This window comes from Triticum aestivum, chromosome 1B (genome assembly GCF_018294505.1).
Source record: "Triticum aestivum cultivar Chinese Spring chromosome 1B, IWGSC CS RefSeq v2.1, whole genome shotgun sequence".
NCBI classification, from domain to species: Eukaryota; Viridiplantae; Streptophyta; class Magnoliopsida; order Poales; family Poaceae; genus Triticum; species Triticum aestivum.
Window position 1 is genome coordinate 164,452,752 of NC_057795.1, and position 13,571 is coordinate 164,466,322.

Below are 13,571 nucleotides of genomic sequence, written 5' to 3' on the forward strand. Positions count from 1 at the left end.
AAGTCACTACCGAACCTCGTAGGACGACAAGGACACGTACTACTTCGGAGTGGTAAGTTGATCCTGTCTTGAAGGTCATGTTGCTAGACAATAATGAACCTACGAGCTATGGAGAAGCGATGGTGGGCCCGGATTCCGATAAATGGCTCGAGGCCATAAAATCCGAGAACGGATCCATGGACTTTGGTGGACTTGCCCGATGATCGGCAAGCCATTAAGATAAATGGATCTTTAAGAAGAAGACGGACGTGGATGGTAATGTCACCGTCCATGAAGCTCGACTTGTGGCGAAAAGTTTTTCACAAGTTCAAGGAGTTGACTACGATGAGATTTTCTCATCCGTAGCGATGCTTAAGTCCGTCGGAATCATGTTAGCATTAGCTGCATTTATGAAATCTAGCAGATGGATGTCAAGACAAGTTTCCTTACTAGTTTTCGTAAGGAAAGGTTGTATGCAATACAATCAGAAAAGTTTTGTCAATCCTGAGGATGCTAAAAAGTATGCATAGCTCCAGCGATCCTTCTAAGGACTGGAGTGAGCATCTCGGAGTTGGAATGTATGCTTTGATGATGATCAAAGATTTTGGGTTTGTACAAAGTTTATGAGAAACTTGTATTTCCAAAGAAGTGAGTGGGAGCACTATAGAATTTCTGATGAGTATATGTTGATCAGAAATGATGTAGAATTTCTAGAAAGCATATAGGGTTATTTGAAAGGTGTTTTTCAATAGAAAACCTGGATTAAGCTACTTGAACATTGAGCATCGAGATCTATAAGGATAGATCAAAATGCTTAATAATACTTTAAAATGAGCACATACCTTGACATGATCTTGAAGGTATTCAAGATGGATCAGTCAAAAAAGAAGTTCTTGCCTGAGTTGTAAGGTACGAAGTTAAGACTTAAAGCTCGACCATGGCAGAATAGAAAGGACGAAGGTCGTCTCCTATGCTTAAGACATAGGCTCTATAGTATGCTATGCTGTGTACCGCGCCTGAAGTGTGCCTTGCCATGAGTTAGTCAAGGGGTACAAGAGTGATCCAAGAATGGATCACAGACAGCGGTCAAAGTTATTCTTAGTAACTAGTGGACTAAGAAATTTTCTCGATTATGGAGGTGGTAAAAGAGTTCGTCGTAAAGGTTACGACGATGCAAGCTTGACACCTATCCGGATAGCTCTGAGTAGAGAGACCGGATACATATAATGGAGCAATAATTTAGAATAGCTCCAAGTAGAACAGTTATTTGGAATAGCTCCAAATAGAGCGTGGTAGCTGCATCTAGGAGATGACATAGAGATTTGTAAAGCACACACGGATCTGAAAGGTTCAGACCCGTTGACTAAAACCTCTCTCACAAGCAACATGATCAAACATAAAAACTCATTGAGTGTCAATCACATAGTGATGTGAACTAGACTACTGACTCTAGTAAACTCTTGGGTATTAGTCACATGGCGATGTGACCTGTGAGTGTTAATCACATGGCGATGTGAACTAGATTATTGACTCTAGTGCAAGTGGGAGACTGTTGGAAATATGCCCTAGAGGCAATAATAAAAGTATTATTATTATATTTCCTTGTTCATGATAATTGTCTTTTATTCATGCTATAACTGTATTATCCGGAAATCGTAATACACGTGTGAATACATAGACCACAATATGTCCCTAGTGAGCCTCTAGTTGACTAGCTCGTTGTGATCAACAGATAGTCATGGTTTCCTGGCTATGGACATTGGATGTCGTTGATAACGGGATCACATCATTAGGAGAATGATGTGATGGACAAGACCCAATCCTAAGACTAGCACAAAGATCGTGTAGTTCGTTTGCTAGAGCTTTGCCAATGTCAAGTATCTCTTCCTTTGACCATGAGATCGTGTAACTCCTGGATACCGTAGGAGTGCTTTGGGTGTATCAAACGTCACAACGTAACTGGGTGACTATAAAGGTGCACTACAGGTATCTCCGAAAGTATCTATTGTTTTATGCGGATCGAGACTGGGATTTGTCACTCCGTGAAAACGGAGAGGTATCTCTGGGCCCACTCGGTAGGACATCATCATTTGCGCAAATGTGACCAAGGAGTTGATCACGGGATGATGTGTTACGGAACGAGTAAAGAGACTTGCCGGTAACGAGATTTAACAAGGTATCGGTATACCGACGATCGAATCTCGGGCAAGTAAAATACCGCTAGACAAAGGGAATTGTATACGGGATCGATTGAGTCCTTGACATCGTGGTTCATCCGATGAGATCATCGTGGAACATGTGGGAGCCATCATGGGTATCCAGATCCCGCTGTTGGTTATTGACCGGAGAACGTCTCGGTCATGTCTGCATGTCTCCCGAACCCGTAGGGTCTACACACTTAAGGTTCGATGACGCTAGGGTTATAAAGGAAGCTTGTATGTGGTTACCGAATGTTGTTCGGAGTCCCGGATGAGATCCCGGACATCACGAGGAGTTCCGGAATGGTCCGGAGGTAAAGATTTATATATAGGAAGTCCTGTTTCGGCCATCGGGACAAGTTTCGGGGTCATCGGTATTGTACCGGGACCACCGGAAGGGTCCCGGGGGCCCACCGGGTGGGGCCACCTGCCCCGGGGGGCCACATGGGCTGTAGGGGGTGCGCCTTGGCCTAAATGGGCCAAGGGCACCAGCCCCAAGAGGCCCATGCGCAAGGAAACTTGGAGAGGGAAGAGTCCTAAAAGGGGAAGGCACCTCCGAGGTGCCTTGGGGAGGATGGACTCCTCCCCATCCTTAGCCGCACCCCTTCCTTGGAGGAGGGGGCAAGGCTGCGCCCTCCCCCTCTCCCTTGGCCCTATATATAGTGGGGAAAAGGAGGAGCAATCATACCTAAGGCCTTTGGTTGCCTCCCTCTCCCTCCCGTGACACATCTCCTCTCCCGTAGGTGCTCGGCGAAGCCCTGCAGGATTGCCACGCTCCTCCATCACCACCACGCCGTTGTGCTGCTGCTGGATGGAGTCTTCCTCAACCTCTCCCTCTCTCCTTGCTGGATCAAGGCGTGGGAGACATCGTCGAGCTGTACGTGTGTTGAACGCGGAGGTGCCGTCCGTTCGGCACTTGATCATCGGTGATCTGAATCACGACGAGTACGACTCCATCAACCCCGTTCACTTGAACACTTCCGCTTAGCGATCTACAAGGGTATGTAGATGCAAACTCTCCTCTCTTTCTACTCGTTGCTGGTCTCTCCATAGATAGATCTTGGTGATACGCGTAGGAAAATTTTGAATTTCTGCTACGTTCCCCAACATCATCACCTTGCAAGCTTCCGCACGCGATCTACAAGTGGTATGTAGATGCAAACTCTCTCCCTAGACTCGTTGCTTAGATGAACTCATAGATGGATCTTGGTGAAACCGTAGGAAAATTTTTAATTTTCTGCAACGTTCCCCAACAATCCATGTGCCAGAGCCATGAGTTGGTTGCGAGATCTTATGAGTTTCACCTCTAGCCTACCCCAACTTGCTTGGGACTAAAGGCTTTGTTGTTGTTGTTGTAATTTTAGGCTATCCAGCGATGTTCATTTAGTAGGAGAAGACGTCTCTATCGACTACGAGATGCCTGTGACGACTTCGTCAGTCTTAAGATGGTGGACCGGCTCAATATCTCGAAGGTGCTCATAGGAATAATGTGTATGTGTGCGATTGTATTGTGTTAAAAATAGTATAAATACAAAATTGCACTGCTATGTCTTCTTGAGCTCTATGAGATTGAGATTGCACCAAAGTGTGTCTTTTTTTTTGAAACGGAGGCAAAAGCTTTGCCTCATCCATTAATTAAGAGAGAAAAGAGTTTGTTACAAGTCACTCAATACACGGCATGAGATCACTCTCGCAAAATAAGAGACCCTAATTTTTGACCCTTGCGTTTCGCTCATCCCAGACGGTCCACGTAACAAGCATGGTGAGGGACGCCTTGGCTTGGCGGTTTGGCGTGCCATTGTCGCAAGTACTTGCCCACCAAGCCTCAACCGAGTCGAAGAGGGGCCAACTATTGGTGTCAAGACCGTGAATGTGGTATTTGTCAATGATCAAGGACCAAAGCCTTCGTGTGTAGCGGGATTTGAAGAAGAGATGAGACCCACATTCCTGCACTCTCTTGCAAAGAGGGCAGAGATCACAGTTGGGCCACCCGCGTTTGGCCAATCTATCGGCGGTCCAAATTCTGTCTTGCAACGCCAGCCAAGCGAAGAACTTGACTTTTTTGGGGGGGGGGGGGCCCAAGCCTTCCAAACCATTTTATCCAAAGGTGTGAGAACCATCCCTAGGAATTGCACCTTGTAAGCAGATGCCGCCGAGTAGGTCCCACTAGCCGTATGCTTCCATACAATGTCATCCTCGGTGAGTTCATCAAGTTGGACCTCATGCAAAAGCGCCCAAAGAGTGAAGAACTGCGTTATGTGCTCCGCGGAGATGTTGGTGGGGGGTTTGATCTTGTGTATCCATGCATTGTGTTAGAGGGCCTCCCGCACCTTCCAATTCTTTCTCTTTGACGCTTCGTGAATGAGCGGGGCAATGTCTTTTGGCTTGCGCCCAAGGAGCCAAGGTGAGTCCCAAAAGGGGGTCTTCGCACCGTTGCCAATGGTGATAGTGGTGGATGCATAGAAAAAATTTAAGTCCTCCTCGTCGCATGGGTTTCCCATCCCCACCCACATCTTGGTGGGCTCCTTCCATTCATACCATGGCCATCGCAACCGGAGGGCACGTGTAAACTTGTTGGTGTTAAGGACCCCAAGTCCCCCATATTGAAGTGGCCGGCAAACAATCTCCCAGTTCACCTTGCATTTCGCTCCCGTCGTCTTGTCCGAACCGGACCAAAGGAAAGCTCTCTGAAGTTTGTTGACTTTGAGCAAGATGGTTGGCAGAATAACTAGCGGTGTGGCGGGATAGACCATTTGGGAGGTGATCACGAACTTGACAAGAGTCGTTCTTCCGATGGTGGTGATGTTTGAATGTCTGACTACACCAGGAAAATATACGAATCCTGGAGTCGAGATCATCCTATGAAAGTTTGAAAGCAATGCTTACAAAAAAATTCATATGGGTTGCTATTTTACAAATCAAACAATCCAAAACGAAAATTTTGTGCTAGAAGTACAATATTTCGTATAAAATAGTGCCTATGGTTGGAAGTTTTTGTATTACCTTCTTTTACAGATCAAATAAATCTAGGATTCACCATTTTTTATGAGCTCTGTGAAATCGCAGCCGCCACGTACATTGTCTATACACACACACCAACAAAGCAAAATCATTATACTCCAAAAGTGAAAAAAAACTTTTTACTTGTAGCCGAGGGAGCTATTGCCTATTGTGTACAAGGAGCCAACAATCAGCTGCAACTTTTACAACATTCACATCATCCATCGTGGCCATCGTATGGATTGATCTTCACCATTATCCACTCATCCATGATCCATCCGAAGTTTTTTTTTCCTTTTTGTCAAGCAACCTTTCTTTTTAAAGTAAGACCCGCCCAAAGTAAGTTCGTGGTTCAATCGTTGATCAATGAGCATCAAGACACCGATGATGGTTTCTTGGAGCCACCATTGAGCAAGCTCGCCAGCTTTACTCTGGGCTTGGAGTACTCGCCGCTCATGGCATGCTTGGCGGCGAGGCCGCTGCCGAAATCGGTGAAATGCACGCCGTCCCAGCTCAGCACCTTCTCCTCTGGCCCGCAGAGATCGCCGCAGCCGAACTTCCCCGGCATGAAGTTGTAAGGCGGGCCGCCGTTTCCGCAGCACACCATCAATGGCCACTCGATCCCTGAAGAGAAGAACCAGAAGAGGATGATAAGAATTCCCAGGCGATTTCAGAGACTGAACTTGTTATGACTGACAGTTTCGAAGTCACCAACGAACAAATGTTCTGAATTCAGGGAAGATGGAGTATTTCACTGCACATTGTTCATACCATATTTGGTGTGGTTGGCGACGAAGCCGTACTTGATGGCGAACATGTCGGTGTAGACGACGGTGGCGTCCTTGAGGCGCAGCCGCACCTCGTCGCAGAGGTCACTGAGCTTCTTGTTGAAGGCCTGCGCCGCCCGGTTGTGGCTGGCGAGGCAGCCGTGCGCGTCGTGCTCGCCCCCCTTCTCCTGCACCACCAGCGCCGGCAGGCAGCCGAGGGCGCCCGTGCCATGGATCCAGAACTTCCTCGCGCCATTGTCATACAGGATCTGAAAACCAGAGTCGCCAACAATAACTTCTGTCAGCGTAACAAACTTGCTTGTAAGAACATCTTCAGATAGATCGTAATTTACCCGGATCGCGTCGCCGATCTCGCCGACAATCTGCCTGAACTTCTTGTCCCACTGATCGGACGGCGTGTGCATCACGCCGGCGACGTCGTTGTGGCCGACGTCCATCATGTAGAGCGCGTTCTCGAAGCCCTCCTTGTTCACCGGGCCCTTCAGTCCTGCAAGAACGCAACGACGTTGGTCATCTTCAGAGTTCAGACACATGCCTTCATTCTCTTGCTGCTTGCAACTGTGAGATGTGATGTCAGAGAGCCTACGAGATAACAACAACAACAACAACAACGGGGGGCGAACCTAGCTCGATGAGCTCCAGGGATCTGCGCTTGAAGTAGACGAACTGGTCGACCTGGACATTGAGGGAGTAGGGGGAGACGCCGTGGGACACCGTGGAGCCGGCCATGGCGAAGTTGACGCCGTTGCTGTAGTCGGAGCCCACTGCCTTCAGGTATGGGTTCAGCTCATGCGTCTTCAGACTCGCGCCTGAAAAGATGATATCAAGGATCGAGTACAAGTCCATCACTCACTTCATTTCCAACTTTCGAACACAGCCAGTAGTAAATTCTGTGTCTTAACGTTCTATCACTCGCATCACATAAATATATGTTGGACAGCTTGTTAATCAAACCTTGTCCCTGCACACAACCGAATGTATCTGTCACATCCATATGCTACAGTAATTTAGCTCTTATCACAAGGGAACAATAGGCACTCACAGGTGCCCCACACCATGTGCATCTGAACCATCTAATCCAGGCTATGTGATAACTCCTATTATTGTACTTGATATCCTCAATTGGATGTTGAAGCTTTCATGACAAACATACTGAAAGTACATATGCTTTCTATTCTGATTTAATATAGCCGCTTATTATTTACTGGAATATAAATGGCATTCTGATATATTCGCTAAAAACTTGGGAGGGCATGCACAGATCACAAATCATGCATCTCTTCTCACCCCAGGGAGCAATAGCATCATGGATGTGACTGGTGCCCATGTGCACACAGTGTGAGAGCTATGAACTATCACATGGTGACACATTCTTGAGAAGATCATGGCATGCAAATCGCCCCTAATAGTAAAGATTATAAAATAATTAAGGCGGCTAAATCTGAACTTATAAGTGGGCGGAAATGATTCTTAAACTTCCCACCCCATTTCCACTACAGGTGGATAAAGTTTGACCGAGCAAACATAACGCAACATGAATTATGCGCGATTGAACGATTCCTTGCACGCTGGCATCGTCATGGCATATAGAGTAACCATTAAAGAAGACAAAATGGGACAAGAAAACCATGTGGGATGTGGGTGGTGGGTTCAAACCCTAACTGATCATGTTCCGATCACGGCGTTAATCGCAATGTCACTGTGTTGACCCAGCAACCAACACAACAGACAACACATGGGTGCGTAAAAATGAACCCACAGAAGCAACCATCAGCTGCATGGTTGTGATTGGAGCGGTCATTTCAAACTTATTACTATATCATGTATTCACGTGCATGATTTGTCTATCTAGCCCAATCCCCTTTCAGAATGTACAATATACTAGTACTACTAACCATAAAGCCATGTGTTGGCCCCTGCCTAATTTGTTTTACCGAGCTAGCTAGCTTTACACCTTTTGTGCCGAACAAAGCCGGCCTACGTTGCATAGCTTCACCCTTTGTTCTTCACCTGTTTGGCCTGCCAACCTCTTTGTCTCCACACACAGAGAGGCAGACTACCAAGCCAAAAGAACAGGTCTTGTCAAAAACTTGGATCATGCAAACACGCAAGGAGATTGCTCTTTCTTAATCCAGCAGTTGGCATCTACAGGCCAGCCATACTCAACCACGACCAGCAGGTCAAACTTCCAAACCATAGGTTTCTCTCACTCGATTGGCCATGAGAAGGACAAAAATGAGAGGGAAAGCAGCCGTTGTTAGGTGGCACATGTTCGCGACTAGTGCTTCAACCACCATTTTGACAGCACCCGCCGCTCCCACGTTGAAGGCGACATGACCAGCTTGTTGACCCAGATTACTCGAGATCACCCATGACCCATCCATCCACCCACCAACCGAGCCGGCTACGTACAGAGTTTTGGTTGCTCGGTGCGCCGTGGATCGGCGGGAATTTCACAGGAACGGGTCGGTTCTGGCGAGGCGACGATCGGAGGAAATTCACGTGAGACGATCATGTGCAATTTAGCCATGTTCATTTGCAGCTATGCTATAGTGGTTTATAATCTGGAATTTGGAATTCGCAATTGAGCACTCGGTTTGTTGACAATTGGGGAGATGTGGTAATTATTGACGGGCCGGAGGAGTGGTTGAGCAACTCACAGATGAAGTCGATGATGACGCGACCGTCGGAGAGGCGGCCGGTGGGGCGGCGGAAGTAGGTGCGCCCCTCCGGCGGCATGATGTGGATGCCCCCGGCCGCCGCCACGCCGCCGGTGTCCGAGTTCGAGTCGCCGAAATTGAACAGCACCACCGGCGGCTCCGCCTTCTTCTGCTTCCGCTTCTCCTTCTCCGGCTCCGGCTTGGCCGCAGCCACCGCCGCCACGGCCTCTCCACCTCCTACCACCCGCACCGCACCGTCACCGCTGCTGGAATTCGTGGCCACGGCCACGACGGTGCCGAGGTTCTGGCGGACGGCGCCCATGGCGGACGGGGACAGGAACGTTAGCGAGAGCACGATGACCGCCACGCCCACCGCCGCGAACACGCAGTAGTACTGCAGGCGCAGGCTGACCACCTTCGCGCCGGAGTTGGGCCCGCCCGCCGCCATAGCCATCGATGTCCCTTGCAGCTCCCTCCCTCCCTTGCCCCGGTCTCTCTCACGACGCGAGCGGTGGAAAGTTTCCACTGGAAAGTGTCCATGCGCGTACGCATATATATGGCGGGATATTCATCCTGTTTTTTCCACAGTGCATCTTCTGAAGTTGCATTCTTTTATTCCATCATTTTGTTAAGCTGTTAGGTTTAGAGGGCTCAAAATGGAGCCACAAATTGCATATTTTTAGAGTGTTTGGTTAAATAGTCTTTATAAAATTCGAAGAAACACCCGCTAAAACTGTTAAATTTCATCAAATGGTTGCCGGTTTGGCCTCGCGTAGGTGTTTTTTCTTTGAAACGAGGCAAAAGACTTGTCATTTTCATTGATTAAGAAGGAGTGAGAATTGCCCAGTTAATTAACGAAAAACCGGGTTAAAATCGATACAATCAACCCACATAAAATAGGTACCACCAACCAACCTGGCCACCAACATGGGATCACAGAGCTACAAAGAGGGAGACATCCGCCGAGCAGTCGCAAACGTCATCGTCATCACCGGCTACCTCCGAATGGACGACTCCGACTTCACCGTAGACCTTCATCGTCGAAGCCGACCCGTAAACAGCTACACAGAAACCATGACCGCACATGCCAACAAAAGGCCACACGCACGAACAACCGACAGCTTCGACTGTGACGACGATCATCACAAAAAAAAATGCAGGCCCGGAAGAGCACCTCGCGTAGATGGTGACGACGTAAGTAATTATTGGAGGAGAGGTGGGGAGAAGGTGTTGACGAAGCTGCCGAGTGACGGCCGCATGGACGATTTCAAACTCGCAAATGGGGGTGGGGTCTGCCAGGCATAAAGAATCTTCTTCGTAATGGTGACTGCAAATGTGCAAGTTTACGGTTGAGATCTGTTCAGAAAAAGAGAAACCAGTGCCTTTTACTAGTCCTTCGCACAGCACCTGGGTTGGGTCCCCCCATGTTACACTGTAGTTATTTTCTAATAATGGAAGGGGGAAACTGCATAATCAATTAATTAATTCATAAGAATAATAAGACCCCTCATGCTCCTGCAGAACATCTTCAGTGGATTTGTGGTACACACCAACTTGCAGCAGCGTACCGGGTGGCATCATATTACTACTCCCTCCGTTCCTAAATGTAAATGTAAGTTTTTATAGAGATTTTACTATGAGCCACATATAGATGTATATAAATGCATTTTAAGTTTAGATTCATTCATTTTGATCCATATGTAGTTCATCTAATGGGATCTCTATAAAGACTTATATTTAGAAACGGAGGGAGTACATGACAAGGACAATCCGTTTGCAGTGATGGAACCAGCTGGGCAGTATTCCTTGGCAAAGTTGTAATTTGATCGGATTTTGTGTGCGCTTTGACTTCTCTGACCAATGCGAAACCAAGCCAGAGGGGTTCTTTCTTCCTTGCCTGGAAAGTGGGGAGAAAAAAGGAAAAATAGGCAGCCATGGCCGAGACCCTGAGCTCCATGTGGACCTGAAACTTTGGACGCATCTGCCTTCTTTCTATAGTCTACAGTCCGTCCAAACCAGTTGAAATTGTTGCATGTCTCCATGATATGCTCCAGGAATGGTGCCACCCCTCTAGTCTAGACAAGCTATCATATATTTTTAGTGACTAGTTGTATCCACTGTAAAAAGATTTATATGCATCATTTGATTTTCCTCCTCTACCCTCCATTCGCGCCCCCGCACCATTTCTGATCATGTGCCGCTCCTTGTCACTGCTTCGACTAAAATCCCCAAGCCGTCGTGGTTTTTCTTCGAAAATGCTTGGCTCCTGGATCAAACTTTTCTCCCTACCACTCTCCCCTCCTGGTCGGGTACGGTCCGTGGCTCGGGTGCTGTGGGAGTTCTTGCAGCCTGGAAAAAAGCATTCAGGTTTGCCGCCAAGGTATGGAAAAAGCAACACCAGTTCATTCCCACTTTCGATAATGACCGCCGTTTCTTGATTGATCTTTTCGATTTTTGGGAGGAAACACGTGCTCTCTCTGCAGCTGAAGCGTCCCTCCGCCTCGACGCGCGGCTTGCCCTTGCTGCTTCGGTTCGCCGGCAGTGCGCGCACTGGCGGCAGCAAGGGAAACGTAGGGCGGTACGCGAAGGCGACGAGAACACCCAGTTCTTCCACGCCTCTGCCTCCAATCGCCGGCGCCGCAACACCATCGGCTCGCTGGAAGTCGATGGGGTGCGGGTGACGGACCATGCAGGCAAGGCCGCCGCCTTGCTGGGCTTCTACTCGGCTCTGCTGGGCCGGCCCAGGCCCCCACCTGGCGTTTCGATCTCGCGGCACTCTATGTTGACGCTTCTGTGGTGGACGGGGCGGCGCTGGTGGCGCCGTTCGACCACGCCGAGATCAAGGCCGCGGTCCACGCCCTGGATCGCACCAGCGCGCCGGGTCCGGACGGGCTTGGCCCCGCCTTCTACCAGGCGGCATGGGCGGCGGTGTCGCCGGACATCCACCGCCTCTTCGCTGAATTCCACGCCGGGACTGCGCGTCTCGATGGGATCAACAGAGCATACATCGCCCTCCTCCCCAAGAAACCGGGCGTGCCGACCCCGGCTGATTTCCGGCCCGTCTCGCTCCAAAACGGCGACGTCAAGATCCTCTGTAGGGGGCTCACGACACGACTTCAACGGCAAATCGCCCTCCTGATCGACGAGGACCAATCCGGCTTCGTGCGAGGGCGCAACATCTTAGAGAATTTTGTGTATGTCACGGAGCTGGTGCAATGCTGCCACATGAGGCGCGCCCCGGCGGTGGTGTTGAAGCTCGACTTCACCAAAGCTTTCGACTCCATCAACTGGGCAAGTTTGCGGGCCATCATGGAGGTGCGGGGGTTCCCGCCGCTCTGGTGCGCTTGGATGGACTCCCTCTTCACCTCCTCTCGCTCCACCGTCCTCCTCAACAGCGTGCCAGGGAGGTGGTTTCCGGTCGGCTGCGGCCTGCGGCAGGGGGACCCCATCTCGCCCTACCTCTTCATCATGGTCGCCGACGTCCTCCAACGCCTCATCCGCCGAGACGATGTGCTTCGCCACCCCCTCCCGCCAGACGCACCGGCGGCGGTGCTCCAGTACACCGACGACACTCTGATTGTCATGCGCGCGTGTGGGCAGGGGGCGGCGCGCCTCAAGCTGATTCTGGACCAGTTCGCGGATGCCACCGGGCTGGTGATCAACTTTGCCAAAAGCACCCTCGTCCCGATGCATGCCGATGCAGATGTCGTGGAGTAGGTGGTGGCGGCCCTGGGATGCGCCGCCGGTGTATTCCCACAGACATACCTGGGGCTCTTCCTCTCCTGGGAGAAACTGCACTTCGCTGACTTCCTGCCCATGATCGCAAAGGTGGACATGTACCTCGCCGGATGGGCTGCCCGCCTTCTCTCGCCCGCCGGGCGGCTCGTCCTCATCAACGCCGTCCTCGACGCCCTGCCTACCTATGCCATGGCGGCGCTGCTCCTGCCGCCGGCCGTGATCCGTGCTCTGGACGGTCTCCGGCGCTCGTTCCTCTGGAACGTCGTTGAACGGGCATCAAGCGCTCAGTGCTTGGTCGCGTGGCGTCAGGTGTGTCGCGCCAAGGCCGAAGGTGGCTTGGGTGTGTGCGACCTGGCCACCCAGAACGAGTGCCTTCTTCTTAAGATGATACACCGGCTACACGCCTCGCCACGGTCGACATGGGCGTCGTGGGTCTGGGCTAGCGCGGCCAGCCACTCTTTCCTCTCGCGCGGCGAGTTGGCGCTGGGCGAGCATCGGGCCTCCGTCGTCAAGCTGCTACCCCTCTACCGATCCCTCACAAGGGTTGACGTGGGGGATGGGAGGTGTTGCTCCTTCTGGTGGGACTGCTGGCTCCCCTGTGGATTGCTCGCCTCGGTCTTTCCCGCTCTCCTCTCGCATGCCGTCGAGGACGAGGTCACGGTCTGGCAGGTGCGGCAGCTTGGCCTCACTAGCTTTCTGGTTCCCAGGCTCACGGCCGCGGGCGCGCGTGAGCTGCGAGCTGTTCAAAGGATGTTGGACGAGGCGCCTCGACGGGAGGGCCCCACGAGCGTCTGCTTGTACATGCAAGGGCGCGTGAAGGGGCTTTGTCCTCCAGCTCGGTCTACGCCCTCTTGCGGTTTGGTGGGGTGAACGCGGCTTACGCCGCCATGATCTGGAGCACGCGTGTGCCGTCCCGCGTCAAATTCTTTTGTTGGCTGCTGGTCCAAAGACGCATACACACGCGAGACATCCTGCTGCGGAAGTGCATTCTCGCTGCGGACGAGGCCGGCTGCCCTCTGTGCCCCGTCGCTCTCGAGACTGCGGACCACTTGATGTTTGTCTGCCCGTTCACGGCAGATTTCTGGCAAAACGTCGGGATATGTGCGGACGGGGCCTCGGTTTGCCACTTGAACTCTCTGGTTGGTGTGGCAGGCAACGTCGTCGACTCTGGGGTGGAGTTTGTGATGCTATGCTGCTGGCACCTGTGG

The 13,571-nt window shown here is 50.8% G+C and overlaps 1 protein-coding gene across 1 annotated transcript; it reads right to left on the reverse strand.

The window, feature by feature from the left end:
• Nucleotides 1-5,158: 5,158 nt before the first annotated feature.
• On the reverse strand, nucleotides 5,159-9,146 carry LOC123113739 (GDSL esterase/lipase LIP-4). The gene is made up of 5 exons (XM_044535048.1): nucleotides 8,626-9,146; nucleotides 6,589-6,774; nucleotides 6,298-6,452; nucleotides 5,949-6,213; nucleotides 5,159-5,801 (listed from the first exon to the last, which is right to left on the reverse strand). The coding sequence occupies exons 1-5, from the start codon at nucleotides 9,077-9,079 to the stop codon at nucleotides 5,551-5,553; spliced, it is 1,311 nt and encodes a 436-aa protein (XP_044390983.1). The 5' UTR covers nucleotides 9,080-9,146; the 3' UTR covers nucleotides 5,159-5,550.
• Between the last annotated feature and the right edge of the window lie 4,425 nt (nucleotides 9,147-13,571).

Excerpts from the sequence above, each read along its gene's own strand:
- LOC123113739 (XM_044535048.1), bottom strand. The coding sequence starts at position 9,079 with ATGGCTATGGCGGCGGGCGGGCCCAACTCCGGCGCGAAGGTGGTCAGC. Across the intron at positions 6,453-6,588 it reads CCTGGAGCTCATCGAGCTAG|GACTGAAGGGCCCGGTGAAC; the intron begins GTTCGCCCCCCG and ends GCGTTCTTGCAG. Across the intron at positions 5,802-5,948 it reads CGCCAACCACACCAAATATG|GGATCGAGTGGCCATTGATG; the intron begins GTATGAACAATG and ends TCTTCTCTTCAG.